At 43.3% G+C, this 20,041-nt stretch overlaps 1 protein-coding gene across 1 annotated transcript in view; it reads left to right on the top strand.

The window, feature by feature from the left end:
- Positions 1 to 2,882: 2,882 nt before the first annotated feature.
- The window catches only part of DOCK10 (dedicator of cytokinesis 10), a gene marked incomplete at its 5' end in the record, with an annotated part of 166,292 nt that continues 149,133 nt past the window's right edge, over positions 2,883 to 20,041 (top strand). Inside the window, one exon of the mRNA XM_082003360.1 lies at positions 2,883 to 3,300. Coding sequence (XP_081859486.1) covers positions 3,187 to 3,300 — 114 coding nt within the window. The remainder of the gene's footprint in view (positions 3,301 to 20,041) is intronic.

Raw genomic sequence — 20,041 nt, 5'->3', positions numbered from 1 at the left:
CAAAGAAAACTAAGGTCAAGTGTTTAAACACTCACATGCCTGAGCAACCTTTTGGCATGATCTGGAACCCCCAGATGATGAAGCTAGGTCTCTGCGTCAGAAAACTAAGACAATATACTGAGTAAGCTTGCAAGTACAGGTATATAAAATGACAGATTCCTGTAATCTACTTCAAAAGCCAGTACTAGAAATGTTAGGTTACCAGACCTGTTAAAGCAGCAAACCTAAACTGAGTTTTGCTGTATCTTTTGTTTTGCTGTATGCCTGTGGGAAATGACTGCTGGGGACGGCAATTCTTTATTGCATTTATGAGAAAGTTGGAACTATTGTCTATCTGAGGTAACACACAGCTGTGAATGAAAACAGTTTTCCTGGTCTTGCTAAGAAGAGACAAAACTCATACGGTCTTGCTACTTAATGCAACTGCAAATTGAAGATTTTGCTTCTGATTAGCAGTGGTATTGAAACAAAATTGCTGCCAACATTCCTGAACTTTGACAAAAAGTGTTCCAGATCCAAACCTGGTTTTAAGTTGGAAACCCAGTCCAAACATTTACTTCAGCATGTGCAGTGCTAAAATTTCTCTCCATCAGTGATGCTGCAATCATCCAACTCTTAAGCTCAGTCTTAAGTAGTTGTAGAAATAGACTTCAAACTCGTGTTTTAAGGATGACTTGTTTCTATAACTTGAGATCTCCAGCTTAAGACTTACTGAATATCCAAAGTTACTGCTATTACTGCTATTGTACAAATGCTAATTACATGTTTATAAAGCTAACAGTTTTCTAAGCGTGGAGAATTAACAGGATATACCATATATGCTTTTTCTAGCAGTTGTGCTAGAACTACACTGTGGCATGCTCGGAATCAAATGGAAAGACTCATACAGCGTACAGTGGCCCTGTGTAACAGCTGACTGAAATCCGAAAACTAAAAAATTTCGGAAATACAGAGGAACTCTGAGATAAACCAAAATAATTAATTTGGCATAAGAATTGTTTTGTAAACAACCATATGCATGTAAAATACTGGAGACTTGTGTGTTGCATTATGCATGACAATTTCAGAGGCAGCAGGTTCGGCTCATCTTTGACAAAGCTCCTTGCCCAGACTATCAATGAATGTTTACTTAAGAGATTGATAATAAAAAATGTGTTATATTTAATCCAACTGCCTTTTTTGCTCATTATTTCAGTATTTGTGGACATTTCTTGCTTTCCTGCAGGCTTGAAAGTGTTTGTGGTGCAGAAATAGCTGGCTCTATTTCTTCATGTCTACTAATAGACTTACACAGCCGACTGCTCACTGACAAGTATCTGCATATATTCACTCAAGCCCTAGCTTGCCCATGTATAGCTGTGAAGAGAGAAGTAATGTGGAACACAGGCCGTTACTGCCTGACCGCAGAGCTGACCGCATCTGAGCAGGAGCAGCAGTTATGTGCCCAAAGCCCGGGAATGGCTGCAGGTTCCTGACCTGGATTATGGTGATTATTTTCTTCAAATCGTTTTGCACAATGTACATGTACATACTGAATGGAAGAAAATGTTCATTATTCTTTCTCACAAATGCAATGTGTGTTTTCTTTGCTGTCTGCAACAAATTGCAGTCAAATTTATCATTACATCTTTATACTGAGTCAGAATGCTTCCTTAGAGAGGCTACTTACTCTTCTTTCTTTTTCTTACTTTCTTTGCAACATCAGGCTGTGGTTTCCTATAATGAGCCTTATCTGGATTGTTTGCAAAGTGAATGTAGTCTCCAGTTTCCATCTCTCAGTGGCTTTGTATGCCAAATTTCTCAAGAGCAAGAAAACTTTTTCAGTCTGGTAGTACTTTCTTACTGAGCTTTAGCTTCAAACAAGTATCATCTCCAAGATATTCCAAGATAACACCTTGGTAGAATGGTAGACTAGTATCTTTAATTGTTTTAAACCAATTCTGGGGCACTTAACACACTTCAGATAATTCACCATACTGGGCTGTGTTTCCTTTGCCAAGGAATACTTAAACTCTGGGCTGTGATGTCCTGTTATCATTGCTGCCTTTGGTATCTTTAGTAAGTGTGGAGGAGAGAACTGGTAGCTATGCAGAGGCTGCAGTGAATTCACAGCGCACTGGTACCTATAGTGACTTACAGCCAACCACCTCAAAACAGACAGCGTCCTCCTCGGTGACGATGTAAGCCAGCAGTCCTTGCAACATTTAATTCCCTAATACAAGAGTCTAAATGTTAACTGACTCTTGGGTTTTGTGCCTCAGCGCCTTTGCAGCTTCAGATGTTGCCCTCACACTTGTGCAGCATCATTGCCTTGTCAGGCATTACACTTGAAGTTCCCTTGGGTTTTATTTCAATTTTGTCTTACAGAGATCACCGTGCACTCAAACGCGCGATCACCCATGGTTGCCTGCTTTCCCGTGCCTCCCTGTGTAACTGAGTTATGAAAAATCTGCCTTATGGAGGAGAACATAAGTATTCTTATGCAAAGAAGTTCACACACGGCTCTCGCAGCAATCCTGTATTCTCCACATGCCAGCTTAGTGTTAAGGTATAAAGCTTTATTCCTGTTAACAGAAGATTTGATCATTTGGGGGGGGGGGGGAGGCAGCGCTGTGCCTATTGTGTAACTTCGTTGGGTTTAAATGGCTGAACTTAATTGTGTCTCGCCGGAGTTTTCCATAGTGAAGAAGCAGGGATGCCACTCCAACGGGTAGAAGGACAGGAAAGCATCCGGCCTCACCCGGAGCAGGGGCACAGCAGCCCTTCGTGGCACATGCTTCCTGCCAGCTCCGAGGTCCGTGGGGCTGAACAGAGAGTTGGATTTCTCGTGAAACTGGGCGGCCAGGCTCCAGGTCCGTCTAGTGAGCCGAGGTTCCCACCTGGCGAGCGCTTAACATCAAGAGTAGCACTTCCTCTGCCGCACCCAACCCCGCACAGCGTCCTTCGGTGCCCGCATGCACGCAAAGCGGGGCGCGGGCCCTGCCGCCCCCCAGCTGCCGGGGCGGGAGCGGGGCCGGCCCGGGGCCAGCGCTCGGCCGCGGTGCACATGGACGGCGGGGGCGCGACGCTCCCCGGGGAGGGGCCGCCAACTTGCCGGCGGGGGGAGCGGGCGGGAAACCCCCAGTTCCGCTTCCTGACGGGGCCGGGGCGGGGAGCGGCGGCCGGAGCGCGGGGCTGCCGGCGCCCATGGCCGGCGAGCGGACGCGGCGCTTCACGCGGAGCCTGCTGCGGCCGGGGCAGGCGGCGGAGCTGCGGCACAGCGCGGCCACGGCGGCCGCCCGCGGGCGGCTGCAGCAGCGGGTGAGTGCGGCGGGGCAGCGCCGGCCGGGCCGCGCCGGGCACCGGCCCAGGTGCGAAGCGCGTCCGGGAGCCGGGGAGGGGCGCGGCGCGGCGGGCAGCCCCGTGGGCGCTGGAGGGGAGGGCGGCCCCGGCGCTGAGTCCCCCGGCCTGGGCGGCCCGGCCGCCCCCCGCGGAGGTGCCGACGGGCGAGAGCCGGGCGGCCCGCCGGTACTGCCGCGCCTCCCCGTGCGGGTGTGCGCTACAGACTGCTTGCTGCTGCCCCTCGCTCTTGTCGGAGCGCGCTGGCTGGCTTCCTTTCTTCAGTTTCGCCGTCTTTCTCTTTTGAATGAGCTTTGCACGGGCAGGTGAAGCGAAACTCGAAGACCTTGGTACTGGTGCTGGATAAGCCTGGTGTGCCCCGGGGGGACGGGGCCGAGCCCTGCATCTCTCCAAGGAGTTGTCAGTGGTTTTTGGTACTTTGTCGGTCAGATTTTTGGTACTTCACAGCCCGTATGCTTGCCTGTAACTGCGACTAGTGAGGGTGTGTGTGCACTCTTGGTGCATTCCACTTGGAAACCCCATAGAAGGGGGCCTAAGGGGCCACAGAAATGTAGACCCTGGTCTTCCTAGTAGCATTCGCTTCTCAAATGCATTGCATGAAGCTTCAGCCCCCATGTCTCTCCATCAGGCAATAGCACAGAAGGGCTGTAAACTGTTACCATTCTACTTTAACAGTATTTTCTCTTGGCTTTACATCATTCAATGTAAGGACTTAGCTGATAGGCATAGATGGCAAATTGTTTGGTTTCACAGAGAAATGTCCACTAGCCTTTTCAAATTACCGGCTATTTATGAGTCATTATTAGCCACTTTTATATTAAAATCCCTTAGGACTTAAAGCTGTGTATTATGAAAGATAAATGACTCCTTCTTAGATGATTAAGCATATCGTTTCTATGAATCATGTAATTCAGCTAAATATTTTTCTTTTCTAGTTTTTCAGGCAACGCAGTTCATGAAGTAGACTAAAAAGCTGAAAGAGGGAAAGTTGTAAGTGAAACGTTATCACTCATCAAAGTTTACCCTACATCACTGCTGAAACGCAGTGCACTCTCTCTGTATAAAATGGGAAATAATGCTGCTACTATGTTCCCATAAAGATACTGGGCCATTTCCATCTTCTGGGGGGCCTTGCCCACTAGAAATGGAGAGCAGCACTAAAACGGCCACTCTGCTTGGAGGCAGCAGGCAGTGCATGCTTCCTAGCTATCTGTGCACCAAATGCGAGTTGTTTTCTTTACCCCACTAGGTTTGCAGTGCTTTTGCAGTCAGCTCTGAAGGTCTTCATAAAGCATTTCCACACTTCTGACTCGTGAAAGCTTGGTAGAAACTAACTTGTCTCTCCTGACTTCCCACAAAGCTTGTACATACTGTCAGCCCTTGTCGGGTCCTGAGTTGTCTCTACAACTGCACCGCTGGCAGATTTGCATGGGCCTGCCCTGTGGGCACCTAAAGATCAGAATTTGGCTTGTTGCCAAACAGGATGCACTATGCTGATGAAGTTTTGGTGGAAGCGTTCTAGGAACTGTCACGGTTGGTTTGGGCTCTGCCCAGACACTGTGCTGAGTAGTTGTCCCCTAAGAGAGTGTATTTAAGTCTGTGTACCAGCTGAACTATTGTATTGTCTAATTGCACCTTAAAGTATTATAAATTAAGTTCTAGTAGAAGTGTATTTTTTAGTCTGTTGTGTCTCTGCTGCAAGAATGCAAAAAAACCCACCCTGGAATGAGATTGGTGAAGCAAATCTGAATTTGATGATCTGCTTCCCTTGAGGAGAATGTTTTTTTAAGGTGTTGCTAACAGATCTTATACTGCTAGTGTAAGAATATAGTATTTAATTACTGCTTGTGCATTTGAGTTACATTTTATTCAATCTGTTCAAGACTTCAGTTGTGGGGCAGCAAAAATCGTCTACCACTTCTGTGAGTCTGACTTCCTGTTGACTGATGAAACGTACTGGTGCTGGATTTCATCAGGGCTTTTGATTCAATATCTGAGGCAAATGCAGTCAGACCTTCAGAGATGGTCTTTTAAAGATACTGAAGTTAAGATTTGAAGACGCCAGGCCAAATTCTGGTTTCAGTTATACTGCTCAGTGGGAGCACTTAGGGACTTCCAGATGTTAGGGTTTATTTACCAGCAGGCACAATGGTTCTGAAGGCTGGGTTGCTTGCTGTGTTGAATATGTATGGCTCTGGGAAACTTAATGAAGTTACCATCTTTGTACCATACTTTTTTGGGTTGCCAGTAATGTTGCCTGTGAAAGTCAAACTTTTATAAAATACCTTATGCTGAGGACTCATGCTGGGGTTAATCTTCAGGGTTAAATCTTTTCTAGCTACATCAACTAAGAATGAGCAGAAATAACCCTTATATCTTGGCTAGCAGGCAGAAGATCCCCTGGCAGCCGTAACTGGGGTTGCTGGTTGTCCATAGCCAGGTTTGGGGCTGCCACATGGAGCTGTGATGTTCGGTGCTGGGCAGCGATCGTTGCCTCTGGATCCGTAACGCAAGAGTGCCGGGGCTGGCAGGTCTGTGTTCCAGGGAAGCTCCTCTGGCCTGTGTGCCTTGCACATGGGGGACACCGGGGTGGCACAGCCGTTGCGGTAAGGCCGTTGTGTTGCTATTGTGGAGGAGTCCCTGAAATCTGCAGCTGAATTTGTGCTGACTCTTTTGTACCAGAAGTGACTATTCTTGCAGAAGAGAAAAATCTGGTGTATTCAGTGAGGTACGTTGGTTTTCATCGCATCTTGCTCTGGGTGTATCAGCGCCTTACTTTCCAGTTATGCTAAATCTGACTTGTGTTGGAGTGTCCTGAAAGTTGGCACAGCTGCTGTTAAGAGTCTGCAAGTAACTGGCTGCTACAAAGCAGGGAAAGTGTAAAGTGTAAAGAATTAAGTGTAAGGGTATAAAGTGTAAAGAATTAAGCTTCTGGTACTGCTTTTGTGTATGTCCTGTATTGAATTGCAGCTGGCCTCTGTCAGTGGGATTGGTAACGGCACCTGCAGTAGGGGCGTTCGTGTCTCAGCAATTCGGTACGAGCCTAGGGATCAAATGCCCATTTGACATCAGCTGACCTAGAGAGGAGTAGCGTGTTGTGTCTTTTAGCTCTTTACTGTCTTCAATTATATTGCTTTTTCTTTTGTGTACTTTACCTGGCCTTCTGCTCGTATTTATTCATTTAATAGGGGAAAAACAGTTGCTAGTATTCAGCACCAGAATCTGTTTGTAGATGTAGAAAGTGTCGGTGTAATCAGGGTAAAGGGGATGACAGAAGTTAAGGATGTTTATCACTTGGTATCATATTATATAAGAGAGGAAATTCTGTAGTGCCCTAAAAGATAGAATGTGGAAACGGAGGTTGAGGGTGGAATATATGTTGGTTGGTTAGGGGGTAGTAGCTGCAGTGTTCTGGCACAAGTAACACATTCTACATTTATTACCCAACTCTTCAGCAGATGGAGGAGTGGTACTATCAGGTGTTGATAGTGCGTGGCAGTACTTCAGGTTGTTTCTGTAAGTGCCTAGTTAAGCTTTCATGTAGAAAAGGCAATTCACCAAATCAGTCAGTGAAGTAGGTCAGCATAATCAAGAAGGTAAATAATGTATGGTATTTTGAAACTTTGTTGTGAAATTCTTTTTCTCTTCTAACAGAAAAGGCTTGTTTGAAAGTTGCTTTACGAATGCTTGCTGCCACTGCCCAGGAAAGCTGAATAGCTGTGCACAAAAAAGGGAAATTAATAAGTCCGTTTCTTCGTTGTGTCTGTAGCGGCAGTGACATTTCACTGGAAGTTTTTAAAATAGGAATGGGCCAGCCAGTGCTCCTAGAAATCAGCTTGCTAGCGGCTTAGCTAATATTAAACTTCATGCTATGCTATTGTTTCCAGATCTCAATTAATTTGGCTAAGTACTGCTGGCTGCAGTACTCATCCTTTATATAAAGTATTGTGACACTGTTTTTATAAAAGAGCTGCAGGAGGTGTTGCTCCTCATCTCTCTTCCATACTTAAACAAGTTAACAGCAGTCTGGAATTGGGCTGTTGCTCCACGTGTCTTTTTTTTTGGCAGAGGTTTCTTTCCATCACGGTGCAGCCAAGCACAGAGAGTTGTGGTGTCCAATGACCTCGTATTGGCTGTCTCTCTCAAGTGGAAGGCTGGATTACATGGCTTTCTCTTCCCCCAAAAATGGTTTTCTCTACATGTTATTTTACTTGGGGCCGCTGTAATTCCTCTCTTAAAAGAATAGAGTCCATTTGTTTCCAGTGTGTATTTTATGTGGTATGTTCTTTACAAATAATAAGGTCTCTGCATTGTAGTTTTATGTTTCTAGTTTTGGGTAGGTAATGAACTGTTGATGAGGGTTTTTTGTGACTCCAGTGGCGTTTTGTAGTCTCGCAAGAAGAGTAATGTATGTTGTTTATGGCCTCATAGAGAACACCCACTGCCTTGGGACCCTGGATAATAATAACAGAGCTTTGACTGTGCTTATACTGTAGGATCATGTTGTACGGCCTTTTCTCGTTATGTGGCGATGCTTGCATCAGACTTCCATGTCGAGAATCAGGCCAACGAATGAAATGACACTGAAAACTTCATCCATTGAGAAGGTACAGTATTAACTGAGCTGTTCTGAAGGCAGAAACTGGACTGTGAAAGGTTCCTTTCTCCCGAGGATGTTCTGATGTCTACTATTTGTCCAGGGTGAACCAAAGTAAGGCATTTATACAGACAGTGAATATACCATGGTGTTGTATACAAAATAGACTCTGTGTGGTTGTACATACATGTGCATGCACAGTCTTCACAAGCCAGCTACTAGATTTTTGTCTGTTTCCCTGCAGACTTCTTAACGTATTGGTTCTTTCTTATTTTTGTGTTTTCTTTGGTTAAGGCTGAAGTGATAGCCTGGTGAAGTAATCTTAAAAACACATGTACAGAGTGAAAGCTTCATCCCATTTTGGGCGGTTAAAGAGAGAGAGAGTTTATTCATGGCACAGGCATAAGGGAATATTATCTGCAGTCTAGAGCCAGTGAAAGTTCTCCTTTTGCGAGCCTTTGCGTTTGAGATAAAGTTACAGCTTGCTCAAGGTGGACGACTTGTCAGGCATATTTAGGATGGTGACAGCCTTCAGTGAATGCAGTGCAATATTGAAGTATTAAACAACTTGTGTATATTTGTATTTTACTTGTGAACCTCGTTCATGAATCTGTATTCCAAAATTTATCTTCAGTTAATATCCTGTGAACAGGTAAGGGATATTGCAAAGACAAGACCCGCATTATTTGCAAGTAGTCTCCTTTCCCAGAAATTTTTTTGTTTTGAAGCGTCTTGACAAGCAATCTTGTAGCTGTTCTTCCGTGGGGGTGTCCCGAGGACACTTGCAGTGGTGTGCCCCTGACAAGGACCTGGTCGTTTTCAGCTGGCTGCTGGAGCCCAGATGTAAGGGCAAACCAAGCAAAGGGCACAGGCAAGAATGCACTGCTTGCACATTCCCCAGCTGCTAGGCTCCCTCCTCTGCAAGCGGACAAAAGGGCCAAAGTCTGCTCCTGAGCAATTCTAGGAACTTCACTTGAGACTGGCACTGGGGACTAAATTGATGCAGAAATGTGGAAAAGGAGATAACAGTGGAGAGCCTCAGAGGGTGGAGACAGAGAAGGGAAGAAGATGGTTTAGAAAGAAGTTAAAAGCATTGGACAAAATGGGGGAAAAGAGAAAAGACTTTGTTGGGAAAGAGAGGCTGAAGAAGACGATAAAACGAAGGAAAGAAACAAAGAGAGCTGCAAGAAAGATTCGTCAGGTTGGTGAAGAAGTCATGCAAATAAACCTTTAGTATGCAACCCCAGGCAGTCATTGAGTAGGTAGGGAGACCTAGGCACTCAGATTTAATTGCGGAGTTTTTACTGTTGTCTTGAATCTGTCACTTGACTATTGCTCTGTTTTAAATTCATAGGAGATGAGTCAGTTTGAGTAACTCAAAATGCTCTCAGTTTATAAAAGCCGCATTAACTTTTTTTCCCTTGCTTACAAGGTTAAATAAGGGGTTTGGGGAGGGACAGAATGAACAGCAGTAGAAAAGAGAAGGAGAATCTGGAAAACTAAGCCTTGTGTTGGCTTTGGAGGAGGATGGCTGCGCAGAGAGAAGGTTTACTATTGTTGTGGTTTATAACAGGCAGTTCGGCATCCCGTATGTCACTTCCAGAAGTCAAAACATGTTTGGAAGTTTTCTAGCACAAGGTCAAAAGGCTGTGAAATAGTGATTATTACACAAATAACAAAGACTTACTTGCAGTTTGTGCAATGTTTCCAGTTTAGGATTGTCTGCATTTCACAAAACTCAATGGTAATTTTCTGAAGCTAGATTATATTTGTTGTCTGTTTTATACCAACTGTGTATTCTTATATTATCAAATGCAAACTTTATCCCTGTTTTTGTTGATAAGAAAAACAAAACACCAGGGGCTAACTGCCCAAGATCATGCAATAAATCTACACTAAGAGCCTCAGAAGGATTGTCTCTGAGTTCATCCCCATTAATGGGCTATCCTACCCCATATGGATGAATAATTTGCTTGGCTATTAAGACTGTTTCATAGTCTGCCCCACTATTCTCATTGCTGACATGGGCAATTTTTTCCCTCTCCTGTAAAAAATGTACAAAAACTGAGAGCTGCCAGCCCTTTGTGTGCTGGCTTAGTGTAAATGACTTCTGCTCATGTTGCCCCTTTCTGGGCAGAACACCAACAGGCTCCAAACAGCAGTGTAGTAAGGGGGCAACAAGCTGTGTTAGTGCTAAATGGTAACGTGTGTCAGTGAAGCCTTTTGGAGCCATTGTCTTACAAGAGAGACTCAGGAGGTTTCCTCTTCATTTCCCACCCCTCCCCTCTCCTTTGTTTTTTAGATTGGGCTCACAGTGCGGTAGTCTGTTAGTAATTTTTTCTCCTCCATGTCACTGATACGTAATTACAACCTAAACACATTGCTTAAATATATTTTTAGTAGATTACTGGTCATCTCTGGTACCATTTTTTTTCCCCCCTATGACACACACAGGCAAGAGGTTGATTTTGCTTTTTTGCTCTTAAATTTTACACAGTACTTTAGAAATATAGGGCCAGAGTTCCTTCGGAGCACTGGGGATGGTGCTGCCCAGCTTTTCCTCCCCAGCTGGATTTCTGGGAGTTAACATCCAGCCTCTTTGCTTGGGCACTGTAATGCTACTTTTAAGCTGGAACCCAAATACTACATGTTTTGGAACACAGTGCAGTGTTTTGAGATGACCTAATGTAGATGTGCTTTAAGCTTGTATAAGAACACATCAGATGAGGAAATCTGGATGCATTTGTGACATGCGTGGGTTCATACTGTGCAGATAGCAGTGCGCACTGTAGCTACCGTCATTAAGATCCCAGGCGAATGCAGGGAAATGGAGATGGATGCCTGCCTCCAACAGTCCTCTGCTGCCTCTGTCAAATGATGTTTTATCTCTGCAGACTCAAAAAAAAGAAAAAGCTCAGAAATGGGAAAGAAGTGTGTTACTTTTTAATTTACTAATTTATTATTAGTTAACCATTGGCTTACTGCTAGATTTTCTTCCTGCTATTGCAGTTGTGCAGTTGGTGTTATATGCGTTGCACAGAAATTTAGTAAGCTGTCAACATTGTAGTAATTTTCTTAATTCTCAGTATAGTTCTCCACTTCTGACTTCATGTTGTGTGGAGGAAGTGTAAGGTGATTCTATCATTGAGTCTGAAATGGGCTTTTCAGCTTTGAGAGTAATGTTGGCTGACTTGGAGGAAGCATGATTTGAGGTTAGTGTGACATGTTGACCTAAATTAAATGATGTATATATAATGAAATTTAATGAATGCAATGGAGCTGGATACAATAGAGGAATAAAGAAAGCTTCCTTTTTTTAATTGTTACTATCAACAAGAGTAGTACAGAAATGTTCTCTCTGAGACTGTAATGGCTAGATATGTTTAGCATTTAAAAAAGAAAAACATTTTTTGTTTACTATATTTGGTTTTGGTTCACCAGAGTGGATTTTAATTTTTAAACTGGGATCTAGATGCATTGTTTGCCCACGTATGTTTTCTGCTAGATGTACCTGCTTTTGCAACTGTGAGTAGGCTGATGTATGTCAGCTGATTTTGAGGAGTGTACTCCTAATTTTTAGGCAGGAATTAAATTCTGGACTCTTAAGTGTCTCATAACACATGCGTCTGCCTTTCTGAGGACTAAGTTAAAGGCTCACCATGTGGGCAGTGCAGTGGCTCTGCAGATACAAGACCTACAAATATCTTTCATCCAAATGGTGTCTGCAACACTTTAATTACGGGTTAAATGTGTCTGTGTTTTGATGCAAGTTCCTCAGTGATCTTTGTTTTAGATCAGTTTTTTTCTTGTTTTGGTGGGAGAGGTTGGCATGGTTTGAAGAAAATACACTTCTAAAGTGCGAGAAGCTTCCCCTGTGATTTGAGTTTTTGCCAGGCTCTGGGACAATTTTGTGGGGTTTGTAATTTACCGACTTTCAAATCCTGCTGTCCCCACTCAAATTCCTCTGACTTCCAAAAAAATTATTCATTAAAATTCAAACCAGAGTTTTGCATTTTGCGTGAGTTAGGGGAATCCTTTAAGAGCTGCAGGTGGTTACTGGCAGTTTCCGGTGACACTTTTGCCAATTTCTTTGTATTTCTTTTTGATGCCAGGATTAGTTCCTCTTGCCTTTCTCTCTCGGGCCACTTTCTGCGTTTACTCTGTGACTAGAATTAATGCAATATAGGACCAGTCGAAAGCTTATCACTTGAAAGCTCTGAAGTACAGCCTAGTTGGGGTTAACGTGGGCCGCTGTCCCTGCGTGCCTGTGAGCTGGGCACAAGCCCTGCTTTTCTCGCACCTCCCTCTCTTGCCCTGGTCCCCTTCCCTCCTGCCCATCAGCTGTTGCCCTGCTGTTCCCCTTCTGCCCCAGCCCCTCTCTGTTTTCTCTTACGTCTAGTTTTTGTTGGATTTTTAGACGGATCCTGTCCACTGTGTGGATGGTTTGAAACTCTAAAATAAGTTTGATGCCTCTATTTTAAATGCAACCTCCCTTACTTCCTCTCAGCTTTGGTACAGGCATGATGCATGTCTGTTCCTGGGGCATTAAAGTTAGTGTCCATGAGGGATACTGGACTTATTTCATCACCGACGTCTGTGATGGCATCGTTTGGTGTTAAATATGTTTTTACAGTGTTTATACTGCTTAGATACTTGTGCAAGTACTTGCTGGGCAGTGGGGTGGGGAAGAAATTTGGGACCTTCTTCTCCTTTGCGGGGTGTCTGAGCATGAGCAGTCATCTTCATCCTGACCCTTGCAGGCTCCGGGCTCCTCATGGTGGGTCTGCTTGGTGCTGCTGCAGCTGGGAGGTGGGGGAAATGAGCCCATTGGGGGGCTCTGGTTTGCAGGTGATGTGTCCCCTAAGGTGCATGACAGAACAAGTATTGTGGGAGAAGGGACATGAGGAGAGGCAGAGGGAGGACTGCTATGATATCTTCTGGCCACAGTGGTGTGTAACAGAGCCTCAGTGGCTTCTAACCCTGAAACTACTTTTTCCATTGCTGTCTTCTGCTGTGAGATACTTGTTGCTGCTCCCTCTTTATCCCGTCACCACCCCGTCTTCCTTGCCCTTTTAGCCCTGTGTAAGCTCTGGCAGCCCCAGCGGAGAGTCCAAGCTGAAAAGTCAGCAGTACAGAGAAAGGAAAGGTTTTATGCCCAGATGTTGTGTAAAATGTATGTAGAGTTTGAGGGATGGAAGGAGGCCAGTCCTCCATATCCCCTTCTCTCCCCTTTGGAAGCAAATACAGCGCTCCTTTCCATGCTATGAGTAGGCGCAGGAGAAAGTATTCGGAGCTTGTTGAGTCTTCTAGAGTGAAAGTGATGGGCTGAAGTCAGCCTGAGGGCTGTTGGTTGGACCAGGCTGGTTTAGATAATAAATCATCTTTGGAGTCCGTCCCGTGAAAGAGCTTTCTCTATTGCTGTGCAAGTACTGTGGCACGTGCCAGGCTTGATGTCTTTTGTTAGGAATGCCTCCATTGCATTTCACAGGTCATAAATTAACTTGTGGTATTTGCAGCAATATCAGTCTCTCTTTGAAGATAGAAGTGTACAGACTTTTTCCTGGCTTTTTTTTTTTTCTTTTTTGTTAGTTTGAAGAGCCTCAGAAGGGGTCTCAAGTCTCAAAAGTGGTTCAGGGGCCAAAACTTGGCCATCCTTGGGATGGAAGTCTTTCATGGCTTTGAACTTTTAAGCTATGCTGAACCAAATACAGGAAGGTACATGGTACAAAACAGCTGCATTGATGGGGAGAGACCTTGGGAAAACAAGTCCTGAGTCACACCTCTGATGTGCAGAGGGAAAGGGAGTGATGAGTAAGTATTAAAACCAGCTGCGAGCAGACTTTGGTATTTATTTCAGAATATCGTGTGGTCTGTATCTTTTGTATTCACATATTTGCAATGCATACTAAAATACGTGCTGAGCTGTCATGTCTCCATTGTCAGTATATAGGCACAGTTTTTTCCTTCCGTTCATGTGTAGCAGGTGGACTTCCAGCAGTGGATAAAGAGCAATTACAGTAACAATGCAGAAGTGAAATACCATACACAGCTCTCATCTGAAAGTAAGTTACTAAAACACATCTGCCTGTTCCAAAGCTCACATCTCACTTTAAGCATCAGTTTCTCTTTCAGTTGTTTATCTCTTCGAGCTGTGTGACTATATGGTGCTTCTGTTCTACTGACACTATTTCATTAAACAGCTAAAATTGCAAACACTGGTGGAAACCAAGTCATAGAACATTAAGTAGAATTGAATGATACTCGTCTTTTCAGTGCTACGTGAATTTATCCTCATAGCTTCCCCAGAATCAATGAGAACTGTTTTGGAGGTTAGGAGAACTTACTAAATGGAAATTCAGGAGATACATAAGCAGAAATTTAGCTTCTCCTCTTTCCTGGTCCCGTAATAACTTGTGGTTTAACAGCAATGTTAGGAAATCCGTAATGTGCACCAAAACAGGTTGCAGGCTGGGTAGATGATAATTTTTCTTCAGATGTCTTTCAGAAATGTCCTGCTTATTTTTATATTTCAGATATGTACCCAAGCATTCACATGTTTCTGTAGACTTGGGAAAAGGATTGGAGCTCATGAAACACGGCATATCAAAAGTGTTTCAAGTCTGCTCATTTTGGAAATGGAAGAAGATGGGATGACTTTTTTATGTAGGAAAGCTAGCTCCAGCTTGCTGTGGATGTTGGCAATAAACTACTTTTTGCCTTCTGTGCATCCTTTCTCCAGAAAGGGTAAGGGGATAATTGTTTGCAGGCTGGTGGAGCTTAACAAGTTACTTGCGTCGCAGTAAGCTGGATGAGTAGTAGTACAACAGGACACAATATCCAACGTGCCTTGGTGTGAGGTTTATCTCCTTTTTTTTCTTTTTAAAGTTGTTCTTGCAAGAGAACCCTTCAGATTTACTAGGCATGGCCTGTATGTTGCACTTAAACATTATTTTACTCTCAGTTCTTGATTCTCGTATCTACCCACTCCTTGCTTTGCTGCCTTTGCCCCTTCCAGTCCACAGTCCTTGTTGCTCTCTGTGTCTTTCTTCCACTCAACTCTGAGGCTCCATTAATGCCCCTCTGTCTGCAGGAACAGTATGGCAGTTGTCTGTGAGGCACCCTCTTTGCTTGCCATCCATGCCATCTTAAAACCCACTTTTGCCAGGAATTCTCCTTGCCAGTTCTTCAAACCAATAGTCTCTCCGCTCCTTCTCTTCACTGAACAGCTATCTTGTGTTGTTCTGTCTAGCCATGTCTCTCACCCCCATACCACCAGTGTAAAGTCTTTGGGTTTGGCAATAAGCCTCTCTCCTAGCTTTAGTGTGAAGTTTTACGTTAAACAAATGGTTTTCTATAAATAATTGCTATTTGAGTGACTGTTCATTAGATAAAATATAATTCAATAGGTAGTGACTTTTTCTTGAAAGAAGAACCTCTCAGTGTGGAAGACAGTGGAATATCTTGATGTTGTATATATAGCAGTAGATTTTTTTTTTTTTTTCCCCAATAGGTGAATAGGTAGCTGCCAGGGCTAACATCTGTTTCCTTGGAATAATGTAGTGTGCATTTTGGGAGGTTTTTAAGCAGAGATACTTTGTGTTTAAATTTTACCATGCTGATGGATATTGAGATGTGCTAGAACTTATAGAAGCTATAAGGGCCACTGTACTTGGTTTTTGTGCCCTGCCACTTCTGGGCTTCTGTTTCCTACTGCTATTTCCCAGTGTGTTTTTCAGAAGAGCCCAACTCCTAATCCTAAATGATCTGTCAGGGATTCAGATTTGAAAATGTGAGTGAGTTTATTTTGGGGAAGTCTGCGTGTGATAAAGAATGGGAGTCAGCAAATGACTCTTATGTTGGAGTTTGAAAAGCTGAGGTATAAAATCTGTATGCCGCAGCAGTGAGGCGTTGCTTCTTAATGTGGTGGCTCCCCCATGGCTCCCACCGATGCGGTAACTGGGAATGGTAAGTGCTTAGCACTGGGGAACAAGCAGCCAGACGTCCTCAATAGCACGGTCTCCGCGGAGGAGCGCACCGGTGACGTTCGGACGGAGAGACAGGAGGTGACGCTCACAGGCATCGCTCCTGCCGTGCTGTCAGTACAGCCGCGTACCACGCTTCCAGCTCGGGGTCTGGCTCCGGATCCGTCTCTAGTTTGCGTTGCCCCTGGTAAAGCCTCAATTGTGTTACCAGTGCAGAGGTGGAATGGAGTGTGCTTTCAAAGTGGTGGTAGCGGGGAAGATCGCTGTCAAGGACAAGCAGCAAAGTAGACCTTGCCATTTCGCCTGAAAAAACAGCTGCAGTTTTACAGAAGGCCGCGTATTAACTGACTGTTGACAGTTAAAAGGATGACATTTTAAAAACAATAAGTCCTTATATGTGTGGTTATTAATAGTCTAAAATGCGAGAATTACAGGAAATAAAACTAAAGAAATAAAAAGAAATCTGAATCTTCCCCCTCACGTGTTTCCTTCCCCTTTTCTTCCTCTCCTCTCTCCCCCTACTCCCTCCCTCTTTATTTGCATGGAGGCTTGCATCAGTGGAACTAGATATATTTTCATGTAATACTACAATATTTAGGTAGTTGATACTAAATGGGACTATTTAGGGACAAGAAGATCATCTTTTTTCTTGTCCTTTAATCATGGCTGTTAAGGGTGAGCCTTTGGATCACTAATGTCTGGAGCTGCCTGGAAATCTGCTTATTTGTGTTTCTTTTGCTGTTCTTTGGGTGTGTGAGTGAGGGGATGTGTGTTACGTTTTGGAGAATGTGTCTCTTCCTAAGAGAGGAGAGCATCCCAGGAATCATCACAAAATTTTCCTTTGTTTTTGTTTGTTTTTGTTTTAAGTCCAGTTAAATGCTAGACTTCGATTTCACAACTTAGTATGCTGGCACAAGCGTGCCTCAAGGGGAACCATGCTGGGGTGGGTGCCCTCAGGACCAAAAGCCTAGCACATTAGCACACCGTTCTCCTCTAATTCTTGTTTATGAAGATTTTTTTCCTTTCTTGGAGGAAAAAAGCATGGAAGTAATAGGCAGCTTACAATTTCATTCCGCTACCTGCTGTTTGCATTTATAGGGCAAAAAAGATAAGGCGAAATGACAGTGGTCTGATTCTTTTTGGCTGCATCAGAGCTCCAGGTGTTCCCTGTAACCAGTATGCCAAAAGGTCTTGCTATCATTAGCTAACAAGGACTTTTTATAAATATTTTTCGCTGTCTTAAGGGTATGAAAATAAATGAAAATTGAACCATGGCAAAGGAATAATACTTTGTCGTTGCTAGTATCATGGGCTCAGCTTAGGAGGTTTTTTGTGTTTTTCGTGTCTGTCTGTGAGATAACAGTAGTGAAAACTAGTGAAGTGCAAGTGCTGACGATACAGCTGCTTTTAGACAGTTTGGCAGGAAACACTATTTCCTGTTCTGTTTGATGTTCTGTTGTCTTTCTCATAAATATTAACCCATCTGGGGCTTCAGCATTTGTTGCTACACTGGGATGAATAATGTCAGTAACAGTCAAATTTAAATATCTTCGCTTTAAATAGATTGATTGGATTCTCGTTTTTGTTTTTTTTTAAAAATCCCATTAATTCTTTTGGTTGCAGTGGAATGTCTTCAGATTTCTGTCTGCATAGTCGAGTTGGAAAGTGGGATTAGATTTACCTTTTAAGTATGGACTCATACTGGTGTGGTTTGATCTTCTGGATGAGGTTAGAGCTTCCAGAAGTCATGTGTCATAGGCAGATGCTGGGTTCCTCAGCACTCCGAAGTCAAATCACAATTGTAGTGCCATTTGAGGATCTGCTGCTCAGATCACCAGATAAGTCTACATGTGGAGTAGGATCCATCTTCTCTGTGGTTTTCCTGAGATTAGTTGTTCCCTTGCCCCTTGAAACCCCAAGTAAGTGCTGTCCACAGTCCAGGGGTAGCAGCAATACCAAGATAGAGGTGAACTTCTGTTAACCTTTCACCATGCCTGTTTTTCCTGGCTGACAGTCGTGTGAACATCGGTTCAGCAGGATGTCGTTACTTAGTTAGGGTAGTACCGCCTTCCAGGATGTAGCAGTCTTCCATGGCTGACATTCAAGCTTGTGTTTTTTTCAAATCAGGTGCGGATGTGTGAGATCTGAAAGCCAGAGAGTGCAGCTTCAGAGTGGTGAGATCTACTGAGAAGCTTGCACTGGGTGGAGAACATGTTCTCTAGGTGTCTCGCTTGAAATGCTGTGGCTTCCGTCTCCCAGTACTTACCTATGCCAGACATCTGCCCTGGCGCTCTCCTCAGTAAATCGCCAACCTGATCTTTTGTGAAGGGTGGTCATGTTGAACTAGCTTTACTACATCAAGAGCGAGACACTGAGAGTGAGTAATTGTAACCAACCCCACCCTTATGCCTGACAGTGTGTCTTTAGTTGTGTGTGTAAATATACCTTTATTTAGATGTAACTGTTCCGAATTTGCTCAGCGGCTTGATAAAAGTATAAATGACAGCAAGGTGAGAGCTGTTCTGTTGGCTGCAACTCTGTGTTACCATGAAATCATTGTAATACATATAAAGTGATAAATGATCGTTAACTTCTGGCTTGGATGTAATTAGAGCACTAATTATATACTGGGGTAAACTGCAGCGGAAATGAACAGTTGCTATATCTGTATCTTAATTTCTATCAAAATTTTAAGAGAAAGTTGAGAATATTTTTCCTTGGTATGAAAAAGGGGTATGTTTAAAGGAAATCTGTATGTATCGTAATATATTTACGTGGATATTGCGTGTTCTAATCAAAGTTTTGGCAGCATAGACAAGCAGAGTGTTTACTTCCTTTAACTGTAAAGATTGTTTTATTGATTTTTTTTAAGTTCCAGTGCATAGTCTGTAACATTTAAGTTATGCATTTGCACTTTTGCAGCTGGAGTTAGTTAAGCACATAAGCCTGTTGAATGCTCAGCTGCCAGCAGAAGAATGAAGGGGTGGTCCAGGAAGTTGGTCATCTATTTAAAAAACTAATTGCATGTTCAGCACAATTAGAGAACTGATTATTGGTTCCCTGAAATAAATCAATACGTTTGTAAGTGTAAATAATTACCATTTCTTGAAAAGCACTCTCTGGCTGCTTTGTTCTTTGTTTCCTACTTGGGTGGAGAAGTCCTGGAAGACTAGATGGAGAAGAGGTCAATGTTTGGGTACTACCTAAAATTATTAGGATCCCCTGGAGATGCGTGTGAGATGTGTCATAATAAAATAGAGAATTATGTCACTTCTATTATATACTTGATCAAGTGTTTCTTAGTAATCCTCTTGAAATAGTTCTACAAGAACAGGATTTTTAAAATAAATATCAGGTAATTAAAAAAACCCAAACCAACATGATTAAGACTTTAATAATAAAACCAAATGTCTTGCAACCAGATATTTCAGTGAGTAAGAATGAAAACTCTTTGCACATATGTGTATTTAGATCATAGTTTCTATTCATATTTTAATCTCTTCTGGAGTTCAGTATTAATCTTTCAACACACATGTTACTAATCAAAATAATATTATTCTAAAGATTTTTGCCTGAAATACCAACCAGAAGACACGTATTTTTAGAGACTGTGTTACAGCTTAACAAATATAGACCAAACAACTTCTAGTTGGGCTGGTTTTGCTAATTTTGTATTTAGTTGAATAAAGAGCTTTGTGGATGTGAATGTTAATTAATACCAGCAATGCAGGTTCGTTAGTTTTGGGTTTTGTATGGTTTTATTCTCTTCTAGAGTTCAAGTAAAAGAAAGGGAGTGAAACCCTGACAAGAGACATGAAATGAAAAACACATGTTGCAGAGAAAAGCTGTCCAGGGGACGGAACACCACAGTGTCGCTCATTAGACGCTAAAATAGCTGTTACTCAGTTTGATACCGCGAGCACGTTCTTGTGCTGTGAAAAAAGCAAAGCAGGATCATTTCTAAGAAGTGCAGGGTGCATTTTGGTTTTTCCTTTCTGTGATGGTAAGGGAAAAACTGTGTTTTTTCAGGCTTTTCCTTAGGTGGGGCATGAGAGGGAGCAGAGGAGCTGTGTTTGAGTTGCTCCAGGTGTAGCCCTTTGAAAGGGCTAAGGTATTCCACTGA

This window comes from Phaethon aethereus (genome assembly GCF_964289735.1).
Source record: "Phaethon aethereus genome assembly, chromosome: 9".
Classification (NCBI taxonomy): Eukaryota; Metazoa; Chordata; class Aves; order Phaethontiformes; family Phaethontidae; genus Phaethon; species Phaethon aethereus.
Note: the sequence above shows the minus strand (reverse complement) of the source record. Positions and strands in the feature narration are given on the sequence as shown.